This window comes from Neltuma alba, unplaced genomic scaffold (assembly GCF_004799145.2).
Source record: "Neltuma alba isolate B1F8T4 unplaced genomic scaffold, ASM479914v2 tig00012607_pilon, whole genome shotgun sequence".
Taxonomy (NCBI): Eukaryota; Viridiplantae; Streptophyta; class Magnoliopsida; order Fabales; family Fabaceae; genus Neltuma; species Neltuma alba.
Window position 1 is genome coordinate 522,466 of NW_021637052.1, and position 24,310 is coordinate 546,775.

Genomic DNA, 24,310 nt, shown 5'->3' on the forward strand with positions numbered 1-24,310 from the left:
CTTTATTAAATATTTGGACTTAGACCCAATGATAGCTCAACTGAAAGCAAATCAAAAGCCAAATTAACCAAACTTAAAACCAAATTGATTACTATTCTGTTTTTGGTTTTGACTCAGTTTTGCTCGCCCCTACACACTACTAAGTTTCTTCCAATGGGTGAGGTGAGACAATCAAGCTACTTAAATGACCCCATTAAGCATCAGATACTATTAAGTCTCCATCAAATGGAACCCCATGAAAAGCTAACGCCCCTATAGTTGCACTCCATGACACTTAGTTTTTAAACATTTCACATTGCCCAATGGGGGACTTGTACCTTACAGGGTACCATTTGATACTCTCTAACCTTAACAAGAGTTTAGTTTAGAGAGTATCAAATGGCACTTTGTGGAAAGCTGATGTCATAATTTCACTCCCTATTGTCCACCTCCTATTAGTTGGGACCTTTATAGGGTAGCACTTTCTAGCACCATATCCCACACGATTAGTGGGATGTATAACACTACCTTAAAAACTAGATTTTATTAAGGTTAAGAGAACCAACCAACCTATTTAAATACCTTATTAAGCACTTCATACAGCATAATATGGGATTTAATATCCCACAGTACTAAGTCTTAATAAGCCCCCATGGAAAGTTGAAATCCAAGCGATTGCATTCTCTAACTTTTTAATGAGTAGCCCTCTTTAAAACCTTCAACATCATGGCTCCTATACTAATTATCAAGGAATTCTATCCTAGGTATGGATTGGTTTTGGCTACGTGGTACTTGAAGTTGTTGGAGATGTCAGCTTAAGTGATCTTGTGTTGCCTACCTATTTATCAATTTAAGGGAAATCAAGTGATCTCCATTTGACACATGACCTCTACCGAGCCATCACCAAAGAGCATCATGCTCTCAGGCCCATTAGACCTAGTGCATGATACCGTGGATAAGGGATGAATGCTCTTCTAAAGGTGTGGGTTGGCTTTAGCCAAGTAGTACCCCTAAATTTGATCTCGATTAAAAGAATTAAGGTACACCTTTGACTCAAGCTTTTAGCATAGCTTTAAGGTTGTGGTAGGGACTAAGGGTATGTATGAATTGGGTTTAGCTAAATGATACCCAAAGTCCATGGAGATTTAGGGCCCCATTAAAGGAATGGTTAAAAAAGTTTGGAGCCTAGGAGGTATGTTGAAATGTCCTCAGGTCCCAGAGTGCAATCGCAGCCACCCCAAGTATCACTTGCAGATATTATCCTCTTTGGTGCAGCCGTAGCCACCTCACAATTTTGTTTCGTTGGGTGCAATTGTAGCTACCTAGAAAACGTGTCTGCAAGGGAGAGGTATCCGCACCCTTATAAGGCATACTTTATTCCCTTTTCTAATCAATATGGGACTTCACATAACAGGTCCAATCCGCTCCAAAATCTCATAAGGGCCCATGAATCAAGGTATAAAGCTTGTTAGCCTTAATGGATCTGCCAACACCTATGATAGGTGAAACCTTCAGAAATACATGATCACCAACTTTAAATTCTAAAGGTCTCCTCTGACGATCCGTATAACTCTTCTGTCAACTTTGGGCAGTTAACAACTTTGTGATGTCCACTAAATATGGGCCAATAACTGTTCTTTTATTTAATTCAATCTTTCTAGTTGTGATACCAAATGTAACGTCCCCAGATCTTGAAGTGCAGTCATAGCCACTCTAGGTTTTATTCCCCGGGGTGCAACTGTAGCCACCCGGAAAACGCGTCTAGGAGGAAGAGGTATTCGTATCCTTATAAGCATGCTTCGTTCCCCTCTCTAACTGATGTGAAACTTCACAATCCACCTCTTTTTTTGTCACATCTCAAATTTTGGGCTTAGAAGTACCAGAAATAGTTTGAAATAGGCAGTCTGTCAGACCCTTTTTGGTAGAGGTCTTAGAGATTCCCTAAAAGGACAGAGGGATTTCTAGGGACTAAATCTTAAGCTGGGACTAAGAAAAGAAGAATTTAGAGACTCAGATGAACTCTCAAGGCCCAAAAATGAGAAATAGAGATAAATATAAGTCAAAAGTTATGTTGGAGGCCTCAATGAGGTGAATTATGAGGTTAAGCCAAACTAGGGGGTAAAATTGTAATTTTGTAAAGTTTCGGGCTGGTAATGGCAAAAATGGAAATTATGCCCGAAAATCCCAGAAAATGGGAAATGGTAGATTAAGGCCTGAATACGTCAGAAATTTTTTAGAAAAATAGGAATAGGGTCCAGAGACCTGTATGAGGCTAAAAATAATGAAAATGCCCTTGCAAGGAATTTGTGGAATTCCCAGAGTTTTGACTAATTCTGAATATTATTGAAAATAAGTTATTTAAAGTATAGGAAGGCTTCAGATAATTGGAAGAAAATGGAAGAAAATACTTGAGGAATTATCACAGGTTTAAAAATAGCTTCGTTCTCAGAAAGTGAAGAGGTTGGCTTTAATAAAATTTAAAGCCTATTTACATACTATCTCAGGAAATTCAAAGTCAAATATCTAGAGGTTGGCTTTTAACTTAAGAAAAATTAAGAAAATTTCCCATTATGAATAAATAGTATTAGTACTCAGAAATAGATTCTTAAAGTCGGACCAGTAGAAAGAGTTCGGTCAAGTTCACTCCAAAATAAATATAATTATTTTATTTTAATGGAAGAACAAGGGAAGAGCATTACTTCCTCTTTAAGCATGTTATATAATGCCATGTGGATTTATTTGAGGTTAGAAAATGGTGCCATAACATCTCCCAGTGGTCCTGGGTAAGTCAAGACCCAAAAAAATACCCTATACGATGCAGAATAGCAAGATAGATGGAGGAATGCCTAATGGTTGTATTTTGCACGAATTTTATATTAATTTTCTCCCTATCTTAATGCCAAAATGATGAAGGGACATGGAAGAGACAAGTATATGATTAGATGAAAGACAAGTGTACGGTTGGATGAAAAAAATACTTGTATGGTTGGATGCAAGACACATGTACGGTTGAATTAAAAGCATGTGACTTGATGATATAAGCATAATGATGCAAGCATGATGTCATAGGGACACTTATCACCACAAGACAAAAATAGAAAAATGGATGGCCAAGCTCTATAACTACCCTCTCCTTTTCCCTTATTTCATCCAAGCTCAAGGGAACTATGGGGAAACTCTTGCAAAATGAATTATAGAGAGAGAAAGAAGAAAGAGAGAGAAAGGCCAAGTGACCTCATGCAAGATTAAACTCTAAAACAAGGGCTATGAGACATCGAGAAAAAGGAATGGCAAAGGTTGAGCAACCTTAACAGTTGGAAGGAAAAAGGAAGCAAAAAGAAAGCTTAAGGATACAAGGTAATGAACTTACCTTTCTTGTATGCTTGATGTGCATGTTTGTGTATTGATGTGCATTATGTGATTGGATGATGTTATGAGATGGTAATGCTAGCATAATGCTTTATTTCAATGATATTTTCCATGGCCATACATGTTAGTATGAAACATTGAGCATGAGAAAATGTTATAAGCAAGCATAAACTAAATTGAGTAAGCATGTCATACACTTGCATCCGTCTTGCATGCATTGATATTGCATGTTTGCTACTGAGATTCTCCTGAATCTTACCCTCCCTTAACCAACCATAATAGGTGATAATAATCAAGCAAAGGATGCATAAAGTGGAAGCAAGGAAAGAGGAAAACAATTGAGGAAATTTGTTGGATTACGTTTTATAATTTGTATGTTCATGTATGATATCAATATGCCATTAATGTTGTGTGATGTTAAATCATGATGATGGCAGGTATAATTGATTATGATAGTGTATGAGAGTAGTTTATGGATTGAATGGAAAGGTATTATGCAAAGAAAGAATTAACTATGAATTATTAATGTAAGTTAGGGAGATAAAGCATCCCTAAAGAAGCCACGAATTAGTGACAGAGTGGAGGTGAGGCAAACAATTGATTCTGCCCATGAAATTTGGTGTTGTTAAAGTACACATCCTGAGCTTTAAAACAAGCAATAGATCACCTAAAATGGATGTGTGTGCTAAGAGTTATGTTTGATCACCTAAAATGGATGTGTGCGCTAAGAAACTGGAACGTATAGTTTTAACCAAATGAACAGTAAATTTTAATGAATAAACTGTATGAATTGGCAAGGATTAAGTCCATTTTTATATTTTTTCCCTGTAGAGAATTGAAAGTGCTTCAAATAAAATTTTGAACTACCTCAGTGCGATTTTTCTATAATTAGTTATAAATTTTTAAATCTGGACTAAAAATCTAGAATTTAACTGGTGAACAGTAACCCGAGAACCAATTGCAAATTTTCAATCTACAGGCTTGTTTCATGAATTGCTTGAACCGTAATGCTTCCAAACGCATACTCTGAGGGATTAAAGGAAGGATGTTTCACTTTTAAGGCCCAGCATCCTCACTAGCACACAGACTCGACCCTAGCTTTGATATCTTTTCCTCACAAACATGTTTTCTGGGTGGTTACAACTGCACCCAGGGGAACAAAACCTAAAAAGGACTGCAATCTAGGACCTGGGGACGTTACATTTAGTATCAGAGTCAGTGAGGATGCTGGTCCCTAAAAGAGGTGGATTGTGAAGTCCCATATCGGCTAGAGAAGGGAACGAAGGACGCCTTATAAGAGTGCGAATACCTCTCCCTCGCGGATGCTTTTTCTGAGTGGCTATAGCTACACCAAAATAGATAATATCTGCGAGTAACACTTGGGGTGCCTACAGCTGTACTCCCCGATCTAGAGACATTAACATTTGGTATCAAAGCCAAGGTCGAGTTGGTGTGCCAGGGAGGGTGCTAGGCCGAGCCCTAAGGGGGTGGAGTGTAAAGTCCCATATCGGCTAGAGAAGGGAATGAAGCACGCCTTATAAGGGTACGGATACCTCTCCCTCGCAGACATATTTTCTGGGTGGCTACGGCTGCACCAAGAGAAATAAAACCATGAGATGGCTACAGTTGCACCAAAGTGGACAATATCTGCGAGCAACACCTAGGGTGGCTACTGCTGTACTCTAGGACCTAGGGACGTTACATGTCTAAGAGGTATGGATTAGGTTTGGCAATTTGGTACCAAACTCGACAATAATTGGGGGCCTTATGTTTGATCTGGATTAAAAGAATCAGGGTGTACCTATACCTCTGATGTTAGCTTTTAACATGATGGTTAGCACAAGTTCAAGCTATTGGGGTGAAATAAGAATGATACACTCTAGGTCTAAAGGTTTGAGGTCTACGGGGTGTGGATACTAGATTGGGTTTGGCCAAGTGGTACATAAAATCAATAGAGATTGGGGCCTGTGTTTCATTTGGATTAAAATAATTAGGATGCACGTCTAATATCAACTTAACAGCTATAGCACATACTGGGTCTAAGGGTATGGATTAGAATTGGCCAAGTGGCATTTGATCTATTTAAGCTTTTAACATGATGGTTAGCACATGTTCGAGTTATTGAGGTGAGATAACCATGACACATCGACCCAAGTTTAAAGGTATGGATTGGGTTTGGCCAAGTGGTGCCTAAAGTCAATGTGGATTACCAATAGATGAAGATTGGGGGCCATGTTTGATCTAGATTAAAAGAATTATGGTGTATCTCTAATATTAGCTTAAGTTTTTAGCATAGGTTCAAGTTATTGACGTGAAATAACCATGATATATCCCTGGTCTAAATATGTAGGGTGTAAGGGGTATGAATTGTGTTCAGTAAAGTGGTGCTCAATGTGTTGATGGAGCCCCATGTTTGATCTATTAAAGGGTGTATCTCTGATATTAGGTTAAACTTAAGCATAATGGCATTGTTGAGGTGAAATAACCATGATACATCCTGGGTCTAAAGGTGAGGTGAAATAACCATGTTTGATTTAGATTAAAGGAATTAGGGTATATCTCTGATATCAGCTTGAGGTTTGAGTTGTTGAGGTGAAATAACCGTGATACATCCCTGGTCTAAATAATAACCATGATACATCTCAAGTCTAAATGTGTATGGTCTAGAGTTGTGGATCAGGTTTGGCGAAGTGGTGATGGAGATTTGGCGCCCCATGTTTGATTTATTAAAGATACCTCTGATATCAGCTTAAACTTTTAGTATGATGGTTAGTACAGGTTCGAGCTATTGACGTGAAATAACCATGATACATCACAGGTCTAAAGATGTGGGGTCTAAGGGTGTGGCCAAGTGGAAACCAAGTCAAAAGGATGATGGTTGTCACAGGTTTGATGACGAGCCTCCTTTAAAAGGATTGGCCTATGTTTGGGTTTGGCTAAATGGAATCTAAAGTCATTAGAGACTAAGAAAAGTTGAAGATTTCAGAATACAAATGGGTGTATTCAACTTTAAAGCAATGGGGAGTGTTAAATGATATATGCTTCACGTGCTGCTGAGTTCACTCGATCTCCTTTAATAAAACACATCCCTAACCAAAAAATAATAATAAAGATTTTCTCAAACAAAACATAAAAATACCTCTTCTTCTAGCATCGGAACTGCACAAGTTATATAAAGCCACCTCTTCCTTTTGCTCCCCATGGGGGTTCCCCTTCCTCTTGTGTAGATCATTTTATCTTTAAGAATACTATTAGACTTATCAATTATCATAGCACTGCAAGTTTAATGCCCAACTAGTAAGTAGGCAAGAGGCAGTATCCCATTTCTACTCAATAATATACAAAAGCAATGGATGAGAATCCTCATAAAATTCAATAGAATTGCATGGTAAAAAAGTCACATGATCGATACACACTACAACATCAATTCAGATAATTGCCATTATAGCATATCAACAAGGTTGTGTGTCATTAGGGCAACCTTCAATTTATTGCCCAATGTAGAAATTTTACTGAAAATAAATAATATGATAACTTATCGACAGCTCATCATATTCCAGCACTTGTAGATTAATTTCAGCTTGCTCGAAATTTAGAGGAAAATGAAGTTCAATTAGGAAGTAAACGTAGCGAGCTATATAACATCATAAAATTGCCAATTGCTAATAAGAGAATTGCCGTTTGCTATTGTCATGTTCCTAGGTGTTATGAAGCAATAACATCTTTTGCTTATTCAATTTGGGTATATTCTTTAAGCTTACCCTTAAGAGAAAGTTGACTTTACTTCTCTTAGTTAAACTGCGGTAGGGAGATCTCATCAACTAAAAAAGTCTGATTGAATGGAGTAATGCTATTATGGACTACTAATTGATATAGTTTGAACAATTTTTGATCCAATCTGCATATCAAATATTTTCAAAACCAAAACGCAACTCTACTATTCATTCCCCATAAATCCCAAAGAGCCTTTCTATTAATAAAAACAATAATTCTTTTGGCAATTGATGCTATAATTAGTTCAAATCCCTATTTGTAGGTGTAGACATTAGTTGCTGATACTATCAACAAAACAATATAGACCTAACAACACTTCAAGTTTTGAGCAATATAACTAGGCAAAAGACCATATGAGACCGAAACAATGAACACTATTGATAGTTCTAAGCCACTTTCTAATTACGAGTGCTACTATTAACACACAGACACAACAATATATGCATATGTATCATTGGTAATAGTTGCATAAGGTTTTATTTTCTAAATGATCAAATTTTCTCTTAGGAAGAACAATTAGGCTTCAATCTTGTATTTTGGATTTATATTACATTCATTACAAGTAAAAGAAGATCAAGAAGGCATTATATCAAAGAATCATTTACTGTGATTGATTTTGATTTGGAATATACAGTTATTATACTGCAAGTTACTCACACTGTTAAGGCTGGTAATTAGGGTACATAGCTTATACCATTCATACTGGTTACAAATATGGGATCCACGGGACAAAAAGGAACATTTCTCTACCCAAGGATATCCACAGTTACGTCAATACAATAAAAAAGATCAGATAAAATAAAAGCAAGGGAGAAAGAGCCTAATTGAATCATTTCAAAAGCCAACGGTATAACTGTTAATCAAAAGAGAACTATAATAGAAAATTACATATCTTTTAATGAGTAACAAAGGCAATAATGTGAAAAATGAAAGGCTAGAACTCTATAATACAACTTTGAAACCCATCATGCACAAAGAAAGCATTTTGACACATGGAAATAACATGATATGAACAATACACGGTCACATCAAAATAGCAAAAGAAAGCGTGCATAATTGATAGGAAAGAAACCTTAGTTCCTACTTTTATTTGCCCTCAACACGCCAAAAGTGAATTGTATAATAGAATAAACCAAGCGACCGAGACTAAAAAAAAATAAGAGGAAAAAAATAAATTCAAGTAACAAGAAAAAGTCAAACCTCTCATCTTCAATCATTTCCTGTCAGCAATTGAAGCCATTATGGCCATGCAATACATGTGATCAGCAATTGATTCAACAACCCCGGTGCCATGATTGACTCATATCCTTTGCTTTTGTATATACGTGGTCTACATACAACTCACACAAACATGGAAGAGAGTGACTACTTTAGTTATTCTATGTTCAATATTGGAATAGTTATTCGAAAGGCCTTAAATGCATCTTAGTCATACTCTTCTATATTCATATCACATTGGCAACTAAAAGGAGAATGAGAGCAAACTATAGAATGATAATGTTAAAAGATATATACAGATTCACTCCTCAATGTTAGTCAAATACAAAGCAAGGGACACAGTAGAATCTGAAAGTAGATTAAATGTGTTTCAGTACCTAGACTGTAATTTAAAATTATCAATATTTTCTTCTTCTTGTTTTTTTTTTTTACCTGAAAGAACGTAAGTATTGTTGAGTTAGATATCTAACGCAAGCATTAAACTTTCAAAGCTTTTCTTCTTTCATCACCTAGACCCAGATATTGTAAATTAACAGCCCATATATTTCAACCTAAATTATCATGCTTTTCCTTTTTCTTGCCAATTTTAAAAAGAAAATTAAATTAACCAACAAATGCAGGCAACCATCTATAGAAACTATATCTAAAAGCGGAAGACCAAATTGGTAGTTTATTCAAAATTAGAGAACTATTGGAGATTATTTTTGGGAATCATTCTCCAATTCGAAGCAGAAAATCTAGTCACAACCATTGTAGAATTTAAAGAAGGAGAAGAGAATGGAATGAAATCACCATGTTAGTACAAAGATGATAAGCTTTTAGGAAGAAAAAGATATGATCATAAGTCATGAATTGTCATGTCTCACCCAGATCTGGAAGAAGAACTTTTCTACCAAGAGCCCACTTTGGAGTCATCTATATTATTAAGAAATTTGCGTCTGATTAGAATCAGATGATTTGTTCAAAATATGAAACTCGGTGAAACAACCCAACTTTATAACATTACCAGCGAGCCATAAAGAGAGAATTTGACGGGCTAATTCCAGTAGGCTTTAATAGCTATATACTTGAAACCTAAGTCATTTGCAAAATATAAGAAAATTAAAAACAAAAGAGTTGGAGTACACTAACCCAGTTAACGAAAGGGACTCGCATTTGGAAAATATGACCATCTCTGGATGAATCAGATGCAATCACAGTGCTTTGACGATGATAAGTGGTTTGGGTGTGTGGAGAAGAAGAAGAAACGTTCCACCTAAAGCGCCCTTAAATAAAGAGTGTGAATTAGAATACCTTTAAAGCAAAGAAAAATAACATAAAAACAGAGTAGATACCACAGAAGAAGAAGAACTCCTTTGCCCGAAGCCTCTCCTTATTTGAAGAGGATTATTCGCTCCAAATCTGAAACTCGATGAAGCAACTCAAATATATAGCATTCGAATAGTGCCGTTAAGGATAGAATTTGACTGGCTTGTTCCAATTGGCCTCAACAGCTCTGTAACTGAGAAGATTGTAACCAAACAAAATTTTATAACCGGTGGAAGCTGAGGGATTCTAACAGCATGAGAACAGTACGGGCCACGTGTCAGTTATGGAAGATAGAATTAATTATGTTTTAAGGTTAAAAGAATTTGTTAATAAATAGGGATACCAGTTGCAAATTAAATTGAGAAAATAATTTGACGATTTAAATTTTCATTTTTCATTATGAAATGTGGAATTGTAATTGCAAATTAGGGAATATTAATGTCAAATTTTTGAATGTGACAAAATTTGGTAATTTATTTTTTTTCAACGTAAAAGATTTAGCACTGTTATTCGCTAATTTAACATATTATTGGTATTAATTTGTACCTTATATTCCTCATTTTTTGATTGAAAATAAATGAAAGTTTAGATTGTAATTTTTTCCTCCCTCTGACTCTGAGATAATTTGCAACTTTATATGAGATTCCTCTTTTTATAATAGGGACATTTTAGTAAATTTATTTATAATCTCAAATTATTAAAGGAACTTTGATCCTAATATGGAATTTCCAAATCTTTTAATATTAATCCCAAACTTTTGATCCTTAAATGTCATTCCCCATGAGTTAATATTATTATGACTGAAATATTCAATTGCTGTTATTATTTATTTGAACTTCATATTTTAAATATAATTTATCAGATAAAAACGAAAGTAGCGCTTTATAAAAATAAACTTAATGTTGTTGATATGAATCTCACTTTTCATATGAATCTCATTCTTCAATACTTATTAAGGGTTTATTTGTTTTTCTATGAAAAAAACAGATTTTATTTGTTTCGTATCGAATACTTTGAGTCTTTTTTTTTTTTTTTTTGGGCCAACCGACTACTTTGAGTCTGATTTTTCCCAAATTACATAAAATGGAATGACACGTTTAAATTAAAATTAAATACAAATATATTATTTTTAAAAAATTTGGACGGCTATAGCCATCACAACGCAATTTCGACACTTTGATTTCCAGGAGCACATTCTAGTGTCAAATATTCTAGGCAAAATTAAACTCCCAGTACTTATAGTTACAATGACTTTTGAATTAGGTACCTATATTATTTTTTTATTAATGCACTCCTTTAGCTTTAAGCCGTTAGTGAAGTTGATCCCCCACCGTTAAAAGCTGCCGAAATACCCTGACAGAGCAGATGACTTGAACATTACTGGGACGCTTGGTATTCAAATGATTGGATGGAGAAGCTGTGATACTCCATCCTCATCCTCACGTTTCTCTTGCGTCATCATCATTTCTTCACCATATATAACTCTGCTCTTTCTTAGCCACCTCTCCAGGGTAAACCAGAGTTGGATTTGTTGCATCCCTTAGGGACAACGCTGGCATAGAAGAGTAGAAGAAGGAGGCTTCATAGGTGGAGTCATAAGACTGTTGCTGTGGTTGTTGAGTCTGGGATTGATCCATCCTCTCCCATTCCTTCTTTATGTGTAGTCTTATATATACATATATACCGACACATACATATATATATATATTTGTTAAATTCTTTGAAGTTTCCTAAACCAAAAGCTCTGTTTTTAGTCCTAGAAACAGAGTTATAATTCGACTTTTAAATCATTAATTCTACTAAGAATATTCCTAAAAAAATACATTTCAATTAAAAATTATATTAAAAATTTTTATTTACTAATTTACTCTTCATCGTACTAAATCATTAATTCTGACTAGAATTTTGTGGAACAACATTTCAAAGTTTTTCTTTCTTTTCCTTAAATTTATTTTTTGCAAATATTTACTTGTTTAATTTTTTTGGGACACAAAACTTCAATAACTTAATTAATGTAGACCTTACAAATTTAATTAATTCTTCAAATAAAATTATAATTAAGTAAATATGTTTATAAATGTTTATAACAAAACTTTTGTTTGAAAATTTTAAATATTAAATTTAAGTTATTTACATAATCTCTCAAACTCACATCATTTATATTATATAATGAAAAAAATGAATTTAAAATATTTTTATCCATCTAATAAAAACCTAAATAAGGATATTTGAATTGATGTGATGGAAAAATGAAAATTATAAAATTTTATAATGTAATCAAAATTAATAAATTTTATGATATATTAGAATATTTGAAAATATATGTATTAAAATAATTTTTGGTTGCATCAAGACGTATTTTTTTAACAAATATAAATGTTTTTCATAAAAATAAATATAAATGTTTAAATAATTCTTATGTGAAGGAAGGGTAGTTTGGTGAAAATAAAAGTTTATGGTCAATTAACAGTTGGATGAATAGAAATGAAATTTCAAATATATAAGAGAGGTTTGTATAAAATATATTTTAATTTTAAGGAAGGTCCATATAAGCATATATATTTTCAAACTATAAGGAAAGTTTCTATAATTTATGTAAAATAGAGGAGTAGTTAGCGTATTTTACTCTTAATCTTAATGTATTCCAGCATTTGAAATTTTTAACATTATGATCGAAAACATTAATTTTAATTTTTTTATTAAAATGAAAATTGTTTAAGTAATATGATACTATATAGTTAGCTCACAAATTTAGGAGTAATTAATGTCAAGAGGTTTCAGCCTAAAAAATTATGCACTGTGCCTAAAGACCAAATTATATATTTGGTCTTTTAACTTTACATAAGATTTTAGTTTGATCCGTTAGCTTTAAATATAAATTTTAAGTTTTTTATTAAAAATGAAAATCGTTTTAAGCAGGACAAAAACCAGACCCAACTGACTGATACAACCAAAAAATCAATGAATCAGGCAGTGGTCCGGTTTGGTTTTGTTGTTAAACCGATATTGAACTGGTCAAACTAGTGTGAATTGGTGAAAACCAGCAAAAACCAATGTGAATCAATTTGGATGATTTTGTTGTTACTAGTCGTATTTTTTTCTGATTCAGCTTTTAATATCGCAGTCACTATAGATTTGAATGAATTTTAATAATAATTTTAATATCAATGATTATTAATTTTAGTTATTGATGAATTTTAAAGATCAAAATAACCAAACTATTATTATATTTCTTTATTTTTTTCCTTTTTTCCTTTTCTTCTTTTTTTTTTAATTTTATTTTTTGACTTGCAATTGTGTACATCATAGGCCATTTCTTTATATTTTGTTATTAGTAATTAATGTTATTATATTTTGTTATTTTTAATTCAATTATATTATTTTCATATGACCGACTTCATTCTGAGTTTACTCCCAATCCGACCAAATGACCCTTGAACTACTACCTCAATTGGTTTATTACCCAGTTCAGTTTCTTGCTCCTTATTTTTAAGTAATATCATAGTATTTAATTAGCTCACAAATTGAGAAGTGACCCTTGTGTTTTAAGCCAACAAGTTATGTGTAATGCCTAAATATTAAAGTATATATTTGTTCATTTAATTTTATATGAAATTTCAGTTTGATTTCGTAACTTCAAAAAGTATATTTTTAATCATTTCACTTTAAAATAGTTAATATTAAATTATGATTTTTTTTGTAATAATTATAATTGTTTTGAAAATTAAACTTAATATTATTACTTTTTTTTTAACAATTTTAAGCTTAAAAGACTAAAAATATACTTTTTTTAATTTGACCTGAAAGGACCAAATTAAAACTTTATATAAAATTAAATGATCAAATGTATATTTTAGCTATCTAATAATTCTTTTATAATTTTCATACTTTTAAAGTGCAAAATTTCTAGTTATTTTACTTTATTTTTTCCGTCTGAAATATTTAATCCATTTTTTTTGCCAGAAAATATTTGATCCATTTAGTCAAAAACAATTTCCCAAACATGATGTTTTTTCCGAATATTTTTAAAATTGGTTATTAATTGAACTTAGGGAGTGTTTGAATTAATCTTTTAAAAGTGATTTACAAGGTGATTTTATTAATGCATAATATTTATTATTTTCAATTAATTTTAACTAATTTTTAATTAGTACTTTTTTTTAAGTGCTTCTAAGAATTTCCAAACTCTCCGCTTAATTGTTTTATAAAGGAGATTATTACTTCATGGATAATATAGTTTCGAACTCTTTAAGAAATACGAGGTAGCATCAATAAAAGTAGACATTATCCATTTTCCACTTAAGAGAAAAAACTAATATATTTTTTATTGGAAATAATTAATATTTATTAGCACAAAAATATGAATTATAATTGATATTTAAAGAATCTTTGGCTGACTTTTTTTATTTTATTTTTTAAACCAGATATCTTGCACATTCTTGTATGAACAGAAATATGTAGCTCATTTGCCATGACTAAGAAATCTTCAAATTCACTACCCTCTGCTCCCATCTACAAGAAACATTTGACCATATTACATAGATAAAAAATTAGTTAAAATTAATTAAAGAAAATAAAAAATGTAAAAATTGTAAGTTTTTTCCCTTAAAAAATACTCTTATTTATGAGGAAAAAAAGTATAGGAGAGAGAATAAGAAAATGAATAAATGGTATTTTAAAAAATGAGATAATAAATATATTGAATATTTAAATAAGTAATTAATGAGAATAAACTAAGAAACTATATTTTGCAAAAGTAGAGATGATAATTGTTTCTTTTAAAAAGTGATGGAGGGAGTATTGGTCCATATATTTCAAACTAAAATAGAAAATAACATTGACCAACAAATGCAGGCGACCATCTAGACACTATATCTAAAAGTGAAAGACCAAATTATTCAGAATTAGAGAGAACTAATGGAGATCTTGTTTGGGAATCATTTTCCACTTCAAAGCAGAAAATCAAATCACAGCCACGTAAGTAACAAAAATCACAAAGCAGATGACACAACAAACTGCCTCAAATATACTACTAACAGGTCATAGTCTTATTGATCTTTTAAAATAACAATCAAACAGCATGAATTAAATTCCAGTTAAAGTTTACTGGCATGGATTAAGGCATGCTTACAAAATTGGAGTATTAACTTTACAAATAAAACATCAAATTCTAATTATTGAGAAGCAAAGTGTAAATATTAGAGACCATGTGATCTATAGCAACAAATTAATTCATATACAAACTAATAAGCTAAGATGAATAGAAAGGCGTGTAGATTTCATGGTCTAGAATCTAGATATCATTGCAGAACTTAAAGAAGGAAAAAGGAAGGGAAAGAAATCACCTTGATATTACAAAGATGATCAGGATTTGAATGAGACCAGAACAGACGTCCGGGGAGTGCTACTCAAGATAAACCAAGAAGTCATTAATCTGTCTGTCATCAGCATCTTCAATTATGAGGGAATTAGATGCCGCGGAACAATGCCAAAGGATTGACAAGCTACAAACAATCAATTGTCTTTAACAGATGCAAACAGTAGCGATGCATTTGTTCCTCCAAAACCAAAAGAATTTGACATTGCTGCTCTCAGTGGCATCTCCTTTGAAGAGGTCAAAGGCATGAAATTCTCATCGAATACAGCATCAGGCTTAGTTAGATTAAGAGTTAATGGCGCAATTCCCTGCCATGATACATCACAGGAGCCATTCTAGTATATTAAGCATACAGGATGGGCTTTATAAAGTGCACAGCAAACACGATCAAGAAAGCTTACATGGTGTACAGCCAAAACTGAAAATATTGCTTCAACAGCTCCGGCAGCACCTAGCAGGTGACCAATAGCCCCCTGAAATTAGGTTTATAAAGACAGTCATGGGCTTGATCAAGCATGCTTCGGAAGAACGATGAATCATTTATATCTATTGTAACATTAATGGAAAATTGTACAAATTAGCATCACCACCCTCATCAGCTATGAGAAAACTTTTGTCCAACTTGTAAAACTCCGATTACTTGGTCAATCAAATAAGATATGCAAATAACTTCTTGGTTATATGGCTTGAAATCTCATATACAGTACCTTTGTGGATGAGAAGGCCAAAGCACCTGAGGTTGCATGGCCAGAGAATATCGTTTTAATAGCATTGGCTTCTATTGCATCACCTGCTTGATAGAATATAGCACTATAATTATTAAAAGCACCAAAATCCAGAGAACTATTCCAAGATCCAAAGGTTCAAGATCAAGTTGCTATGCAGCAACATGTAAAAGTCCAATTAACTTGCCCAGAAGCGTAGATGTGGCATGTGCATTTATGTAATCCACTTCAGAGGAATGAAGACCTGACTGCAATTCAATAAAGAGCAGTTTTAAGAGACAATTTTACATTCCACACCATGTCAGGCACAACACATTCAAACACAAAATTTAGCTCTGAATCATTATGGCAATATTCTATACTAAATGGACATATCAAATTTTCTCAAATAATACACCAAAAATATCAAAATACCCACTTTTGAACACCAATTTTAACAACTATTTTGTCATCCTATATACAAAGAAGAATATAAAGAAGTTCCACATCACATAAATTGTTGGCTGAACTCAAATTATCTTGTCAATTTTTGTCCTTACAAATGCCTCTACTTTGTATCTATGTAACACAACCAATTCATGGAGAAAGAGATGAGAACAGCAGGGCTCACTCAGCTAAAAATGCAGCGCAATTAGATAGCCCATGTAATCACGAAAAGTGAGACAGTTCAGCCAACAACAAACTAAAAGTTAAATAAAAGCTAAAACTTATTATAGGATTAAGGGATACCTGTTTCAAAGCACGTGTCATTGCCAAAATGGCACCGCTCCCATCATTAGGTGGTTGAGTAATATGATATGCATCTCCTGACCAATAACATTATACAGGGAACTCAAAAACTTGGGCCAAAAAAAAAAAGAAATTCCGAAGATTATACCACGGAGTAGTTTCTATATATCATGTAAGAAACTACCTGACATCCCATAGCCACGAACCTCTGCATAAATTTTTGCTCCACGGCTTTTTGCATGCTCAAATTCCTTTCCATTAGGGGAAGCATGCAAATCAAACAATAAATATCAACATTACATAATTAGAAACAATACAGATGAAGGTAAAGGATACATGAAATTTTCTTTTTAACTAACCTCCAAGATCAAGACACCAGCACCTTCACCTATCCTGGAGAAGAGTATGACTTTAGATCATGATGAGAAACAAGGCAAACAAAGAAGCCCATTCAATAATATAAAGGTAAAAATACATGCATAAAATAAATGAATAAAAGGAAACAGCTTTACAGAGTATATATACATACACAAAACCATCTCGGCCACTATCAAAGGGTCGTGAAGCTTCTTGTGGGACTGAGTTATATTTTGTAGTTAATGCCCGAGATCTAAAATTCTTCTCAAACATCAGATGACCCAAAAAAATGGCAATGAAGAAAGCAATAGAAAAGGCAGTTGAAAGAGGAAACAGAGCACCACGCATGATGCAGTATAAAACTATAAATATAACCTGCAAAATCCTGCTATTGATAAAGCATCAATGCTGGCTTCTGTGCCTCCAGCAACCATAACATCTGCATCCCCAAATTGAATCATCCGCAATGCATCGCCAATAGAATGTGCCCCGGTGGCACATGCAGTAACTGATGCATGATTTGGTCCCTATATCCACAAATAAGCAGCTATCTCTATCAACTATTAGTATTAAGATCTGAAAGGTTGTAATGTAAAACATCACACTCATAGGCCTACAACAACAGTCATCTCTTTTGCATCATCTTGCCCAGAACTCGTATTAAGATACTTTAAAACCGTCCAACCAAGAGAGACAATGCCTACGCGAGTACCCAAATATTAAACCTCATTTACATATAATTTACCCATTTACGAATTAGCCATTCACATGAGATAGTTTTATCCAGAACTATAAATCATAAACACAACCTGCACTCATCATGACTGTGTGTGAATTATCAAAAAATAAATATTACTGTTAATTTCTACTGTCAAAAAAATGTGCAAGAGAATCCAAGATTACACTGTCACTCATTGACACAATTATTAATATGAATAAACAAGGAGATGTATAGTGTTACAGCATGCAGATCTAAATTTCCAATATCTTTGCATTTATGCGACATGAATCTTATGTCGTGAACAGCCCCTTCAATGAGCTCAAGAACAGAGACAAAAAGAAGCATTATCTTCATCTTCCTGTGTAAAAAACACCTTGAACTATTATCTATAAAAGCATGTCCTTGAAGAAGAAAGTGCTCAACTATCTAGAAAGTAAACCTCTTTTAAACTCATTAGCATGATGTTTCTGATCTTTATTTTCATCATCTTTTAGGTGTTCTTTTCTCTTTGTTCTTGTCAGCAGTGTCTAGTGTGTACCTGAGGGCAAAAGTAATATTTTATTCTGATAATAATCATGACTTGTCATTGTTCATGAAGCATCTCTTTTGGCATGCATTTAGCATGCCTAGATAGGCATGGTCGTGCTTCATAGAACAGGAACCATAGAAGTGGTAAAAAAATATTTTCAATTCAATCCAACAGATGGTCAACTTGTATACAATAAATAATTGGGATTCTTCCTTTGTTCTTGAAATTCATATGTCCAGATAATATAGCATATGAAGCACATTAAAAGTATGACTCAGCTATTTGAAAAAGAAAAAAAGCACACCTGGAATCCATATTTCATGCTCACATGACCTGATGCCATGTTGATCAGTATCCGTGGAATGAAAAATGGACTAAGCCGACGAATGCGCTGTGTAAGGAACATGGAAAAATTGTTAATATCTACGGGACTTTATTTTGATTCACAATATTTGACTCTCATAACAGGAAGCATTTGGAGCCATCTGAAATAAAGAAATATTCTAATATGGAAGATGTAGAAGAAAGATGAATTCCCCTATCATATTCTAAACAAACTGACCTGCTCACAAATCATTTGTGCAGCATCCAAGATGTCGCTGATGCTTCCAATTCCTCCACCAATAGAGGCCCCCTAATATTAAGTTAAAGAAATAGTACTCACCGTATTGGCAACTAATATGAAAAGGAATTGTTACTCATATATGAACATTGCTTACTGTTCTTTCCCTTTGTTCCTGTTCAGTGGGGAACCAATTGGAATCTTCAAGAGCTTCATCAGCAGCACAGAGTGCATAGGCTATAAACCTCGCAATTGATCTATGCTCCTAAGATAAGTATCAATACTACAATGACGTCAATAAGCAGAATAGAATTTCAGGTCCAGCATGTAGTAGCACAAGCATGCCAACATCACATAGCATAGAAGAAACCTTGTGACTTCAAAAACAAGTTTCCCCAATTTCCTTTGGCATTGCAGATTACTTTTCATGTTAAGAAAGGAAGTTTCTCAGATTACTTTTCATGCTACCAAGGGGTTCACCAGGTTTTACAATTTCATCAGAAGGCTTTTCTTATTCAAAGGAAAATAGCATACAAAATATTTAAGTCCTATCATTGAAAGCATATATTGTAGTGGCTTGTATACAAGCACTCCCAATTTAGGATGTGGAAGACAAAAAATTTGAGCAATCTCATTTCACAAACATCATGCTGTCAAGAGGAAAAGCACTGCGACAGGTTGATGCATATAGCTTCATGTATAGACATCCCAGTCTCTGCATGTGTATATTGGCAAGTTTGTGATTCATATTTAAATATTTATTGTTAAACCTTTAGTAAAGCAGTGGCTTCAGATCAGGATTCAGGACATATACTAGACTACAAATTCTTCCTGAATCTTGATCTGACAGATGTAATTAAGCATTAAGGACGTATTAGGATTATCCATAGCCTGAATGAGCCCCTGAAATTTAATAATTCTACTCTCCAATTTGTTAACTATCACCAAAAGAAACTCTCATATGCGAGTTGGTCAAAACAATTTAAAATCAATTAAAAAAATATAATAAACATACTATATCAAATTGAACATGACAAACACATGAAAACCAAGGCCAGGTACCTTAGAATTGAGCCATATTTCCTCATTAAATTCGCCTGGTTTGGTTCCAGTTGGCACAACTGCAGCAACTTTTGATGTCAACTGTTCGAATGTATTCAACTGGGTTTCCCTATTGAAAGCATTCATCTTGAGATCTTCTAAAGTTAATGCCCTTATCCCACTTTTCCCCTCAAGTAGGTTATTCCATGTTGTTTTAACCCCAGAACCTAGTGGAGTCACCATGCCCAAACCTAAAAATCCAGGAAATTTTAGCATTCCACTGCCACCACAGCAGGAGACCAATTCATTTGAATTTTATTTTGCAAAAGTAGCTGTTTGTTCAACATAAAGTGAACTAGATTGAATGATTCATTGAAATAGAGTGCGCGACAAAAGGAGAAATGAAGCAAACAAACTGTAGAATTAGAAGAATTTCTTCAAAGCTCCAACCCTTAATTTCCAGAACCAACATCCAACTATTAAAGCTTGAGTTAGTAACCTATCATTAACATAAATCCAAGCATATATATGGTAAACACAAATATATTAATGACCTGCAACAATAACATCAACCTCATCACAATTCAGACTAAACTTCCTCAATGAATTTCGTGTCCTAGAGTTTTTCAATAAAGAAGCAGAGCATAAGCAACAAAGAACGTAACCACAAAGAAAAAGGAAAATGATAAACATAAATTGAAAGACATACCAGTAACAACAACTCTTCGAGAAGTGACAATCGGAGGAGGAGCAAAAACTCTACTATTACCCGAAGAAAAGGAAAGCGCCGACACAACCGGATGCCATATGACATGAAGGATCTACGGGAACCAAGCAATGCCATGTTCAACCACAATGCAACACTAGTCTTCCCCAATTATGTCCACTATACTGCACATAATATTAAATTCAGAACAGGAAACACTATAGAAACCTATATAACAACAATGAAATAAATAAACCTGACAATAACAAAAAGCCATAGCACAAAATCGATTAAAACGAGAGAAACTGAAGATGGCGACCAAATATATGAGAAGAAGAGAGAGAGAAAGAAGTCGAGCAACAACAGTGTAATAGCAAAGCATTACCGGCGGCGAGGTGGTTCTACTCAGGTGGCAGGTGACGGTCTTCCTCTCACTCCGGTTCGAGATGAGAGGCGTGATTAATAACCCCGGACTGCTCTGCTATCAAAACATTACCGGCGGTTGACGCCTCGACGGTCTTCCTCTCACTCCGGCTCCACGAGTGGAATCAGCGCCAGGCAGGGCCTTGAAAGGTTGGGCCTGTTTTGTACGAAATCCGCCTAGCTTTGGGCTGTTAAAGGCCTTCATTCTTGCGTGTAAAATGTCCACTTGAAGCCTGTTAAAAGACCCATTCAAAAAACTTACAAACAAGCTAATAGCCCTAGCCCTTTGAACAGTTCGAAAACTCTCCTTCACGGAAAACAAGCCTAGACATTTAAATGAGCCAAAAAACAGGCCATAATTACATAAATAAATTCAAAATTATAATAACACAATCCAAAATTATCTAAAATACAATACACAATTGTCCAAAAAAAAAGCTTTCAAATAACAACGTCAATTCAATGAGTCATTTTAACAAAAGTTTATGCTAAGTTTGAATTAGCGCCTTCAATTGGTAACAGGAATTAGGGGTGAGTAACTTCGATTTTTTATTACATTTTGATTTTTATTTATTAACTATTCGATTTTTTATGTTCGGTTTGATTATTAAAAAAAAGTTAGTTAAAACCCAAAAAGCAAAATAAATATATAATATATTTATATTTAATAAATGTTATTATAATAAATACATATGTAGGTGTAAGTGAGCTCTTTAAATTATTTATATTTAATAAATATGGTTATAATAAATATTATATTAATAAATCACATTGAATAATAAAATATAAATAATTAATGGTTGTAATTTTTTTATTATTATTTTAATTTAAAATCACTTTTCACATTTATATATTCAGTTAACCGAATAACTAAACTAAAATATTTCAGTTAATTCGGTTTCGACTAATTTGGTTAATCACTTTCGGTTTAGTGTTGAAAATTGTCTCTATTCAATTATCAGGTTAATTTGGTTATCACCAAAAACTGAACTGAAAAACCGAATGCTCACCCCTAGCAAAAATCTAGAAAACAAATAATAATTCACCACAAAAAATCCCTGCCAATACTAAGAAGCACCAAAGAAAAAAATATAGCATACACTATAGGAAGGTCAAATAATTAGAATGTACACGGAACCACTATCAACAACTGGTCATAGCCCATTTTCCACTAGTAACATTAATGGTTTAACCAAAAAAAGATGACAAACAAGTAGACCAAGAACAATCACTCAAGTTGTCTCTAAGAATATCAACAACACTAGCCTTTTCATCCAACTAAGGTTCAGAACCCAAATTTTTTGGGACCAACAAAGATGAATAATTACAATGCATGTTGCTAAGAAATCATCAAGGATTAATAATTAATTATCTAAACACATAAACAATACAGTAATTGATACCAATACAGGATTAATAACCATTTATTAAACATTGCAAACACATAATATACAATGGTGATTTCCAGACCATAGTAAGTTGAAAGAAATAATTAGAGAGAGGAGACAGAAACATACCAAGTTAGTTAGTCGGTTCCGAGTCATGATGCTGATAGCTCACACAGTACTGTGACTATTAGAGTCTTCGCTAGAATGGCACAACAAATGCACTAGAGGAGAAGAGACAACCAGAAAGCTTAACAGTTGGGGTGAAGAGAAATGAGTTGAGGTACCTCCTATTTATTAGGTCAGGGTAACCTTTATTTCAGGAAGGTGTAATCTCTCTCATTTATTACAAGATAATTTTCTAATGAGGGTGGACTTGGGCCCAATGTCTAACACCTCCCACTCACACTTGATGAGTTAACTATCGTGCGATTCTCCTATCCTTCTCATTTCATACTTGGTGCTTTCTGATGACCGTGTGGGCATGACATCTTCAACTTTGGATGTTTGCTCACTAGAAACTCGTGAGGTGGAGCTAGTGTACAAGAACATCTCAAGTGTGTTTAGATACTACCTCAAATGCCCCAGATTTACCTTTACACTTTTCTCATGGTATGTCTAATCCCTCTCAACTTGGGTTTATCCAACTTAGATCGCCCACTTGTATATGTAGCATCCACACTTGTAAGCTGCTTAAATTACTTACAAGGGACATGTCACAGATATTAGCATAATTGTGTGATTTCGGGTTAATCTTCCTTTTTGACTAGCCATCACCTAGGTACAACTTTGTTGCTTTCCTGGCATTTGGTCTGCTTGATCGGATCTCTCATGATCATAGGGTGCAAGCCAAGGTAGTAGGCATAGGTTGTCACTTCATGATACTATCTAAGTCTTAAGGACATCATGAAAGGTTTATTCCTTTTAGGGACTTACACTAGAATAGGACAAGGAATCTTCCTACTCCCATCCCAATTATAGTTAATAAAAGAACATGGAGTATGAAATACATGTCATAACATTTGTCTTAATCTATTAAGAACATGTGTCTTTTTTTTTTTTTTTGTCATTGTGCAGACTTTAGTTCTAGGCACACTTAGTGCCTAAATTAAAACTCTTCGCATGATAAATTATGACGTCTTTCATGATGAGTTCTTTGTCTGGCCCACAGGTTTCATGAACTGTGTGACTGTTCATGATTCGACTTGTTCTATGTATAGGTCTCATCTCAAGTCCACTTTAGGCGATGTGTGTGCATTGATACGTCTTAACCGCTCCATAGTTCTTACTACATGGCTGGTGATAATGTAATGTCTCATCTTCTATATTTGTCATGAATGTTTGAAGGCGGTTACTCGTGTGAGAAAGTTAATCTTATCTTATACGACACTATAACCATTGTATACCATTGAATGATTTGAAAAAAGAGTGCCTAACTTTATTAAATGAAACAAGATTCAATACATCAAGTTCTACGAATACCTATAGCCTTTACATGTTTAATGAATGGTTCTCTAGCTGTGGGTTTCGTAAGGGGATCAACTAACATCTTTTGAGTGGAAAGATATTAAACAGAAACTTGTTTCTTAGTAATTATATCTCATACAAAATGATATTTAAAGTATATTTGTTTATTCCTATTGTGATAATTTGGGTCCTTAGCATAAGCTATTACCACTTGGCTATCACAATATATGAGAACCAGTCCTTTGTTTATGTCGTTTACCGCTAATCGCTTCAAGAACCTCTTGAGCCATATAGCTTCTTGACCGGCAACAAAACACGCCATATATTCTGCTTCCATAGAAGATAAAGACACGCATGTTTGCTTCTTACTTCTCCAAGAAATTGCTCTGTTGCCTAGGAGGAATGTGTATCATGAAGGAGAATGGTGCTTATCAGGATCCCCAGCCTAGTCAGCATCGGGGAATCCTTTCGAGCACAAGTTGTTACCGTCATAGCATAACTCGTAGTCCATTGTTCCTTTCAGGTACCTTATGATTCTCTTTATGGCTTCCTAGTGTTTCGGCCTGAGTTTGACTAGAAACAGCTTACAACTTCAACTACAAATCATATGTCCAGTCTTGTACACAGTATTGCATACATC

General features: G+C 33.9%; 1 protein-coding gene across 3 annotated transcripts; it reads right to left on the reverse strand.

Moving 5' to 3' along the window:
* Positions 1 to 14,733: 14,733 nt before the first annotated feature.
* On the reverse strand, positions 14,734 to 20,889 carry LOC114729128 (3-oxoacyl-[acyl-carrier-protein] synthase, mitochondrial). Of its 3 annotated transcripts, none has more exons than XM_028916090.1 (15): positions 20,781 to 20,889; positions 20,399 to 20,575; positions 19,711 to 19,940; positions 18,806 to 18,913; positions 18,649 to 18,720; positions 18,391 to 18,477; positions 17,212 to 17,363; positions 17,009 to 17,089; positions 16,839 to 16,872; positions 16,664 to 16,730; positions 16,480 to 16,556; positions 15,938 to 15,998; positions 15,733 to 15,815; positions 15,427 to 15,498; positions 14,734 to 15,333 (listed from the first exon to the last, which is right to left on the reverse strand). In XM_028916090.1, the coding sequence occupies exons 3-15, from the start codon at positions 19,930 to 19,932 to the stop codon at positions 15,163 to 15,165; spliced, it is 1,287 nt and encodes a 428-aa protein (XP_028771923.1). In that variant the 5' UTR covers positions 19,933 to 19,940; positions 20,399 to 20,575; positions 20,781 to 20,889; the 3' UTR covers positions 14,734 to 15,162. The 3 variants fall into 3 exon arrangements, with proteins under 3 accessions (XP_028771923.1, XP_028771922.1, XP_028771924.1); XM_028916089.1 differs by having other exon boundaries at positions 20,399 to 20,580; XM_028916091.1 differs by lacking the exons at positions 20,399 to 20,575; positions 20,781 to 20,889 and having other exon boundaries at positions 18,806 to 18,905; positions 19,711 to 19,881.
* Positions 20,890 to 24,310: the final 3,421 nt, after the last annotated feature.

Excerpts from the sequence above, each read along its gene's own strand:
- LOC114729128 (XM_028916090.1), bottom strand. The coding sequence starts at position 19,932 with ATGGTGACTCCACTAGGTTCTGGGGTTAAAACAACATGGAATAACCTA. Across the intron at positions 18,478-18,648 it reads CACAAATGATTTGTGAGCAG|CGCATTCGTCGGCTTAGTCC; the intron begins GTCAGTTTGTTT and ends TTCCTTACACAG. Across the intron at positions 17,364-18,390 it reads GCATGAAATATGGATTCCAG|GGACCAAATCATGCATCAGT; the intron begins GTGTGCTTTTTT and ends TTGTGGATATAG.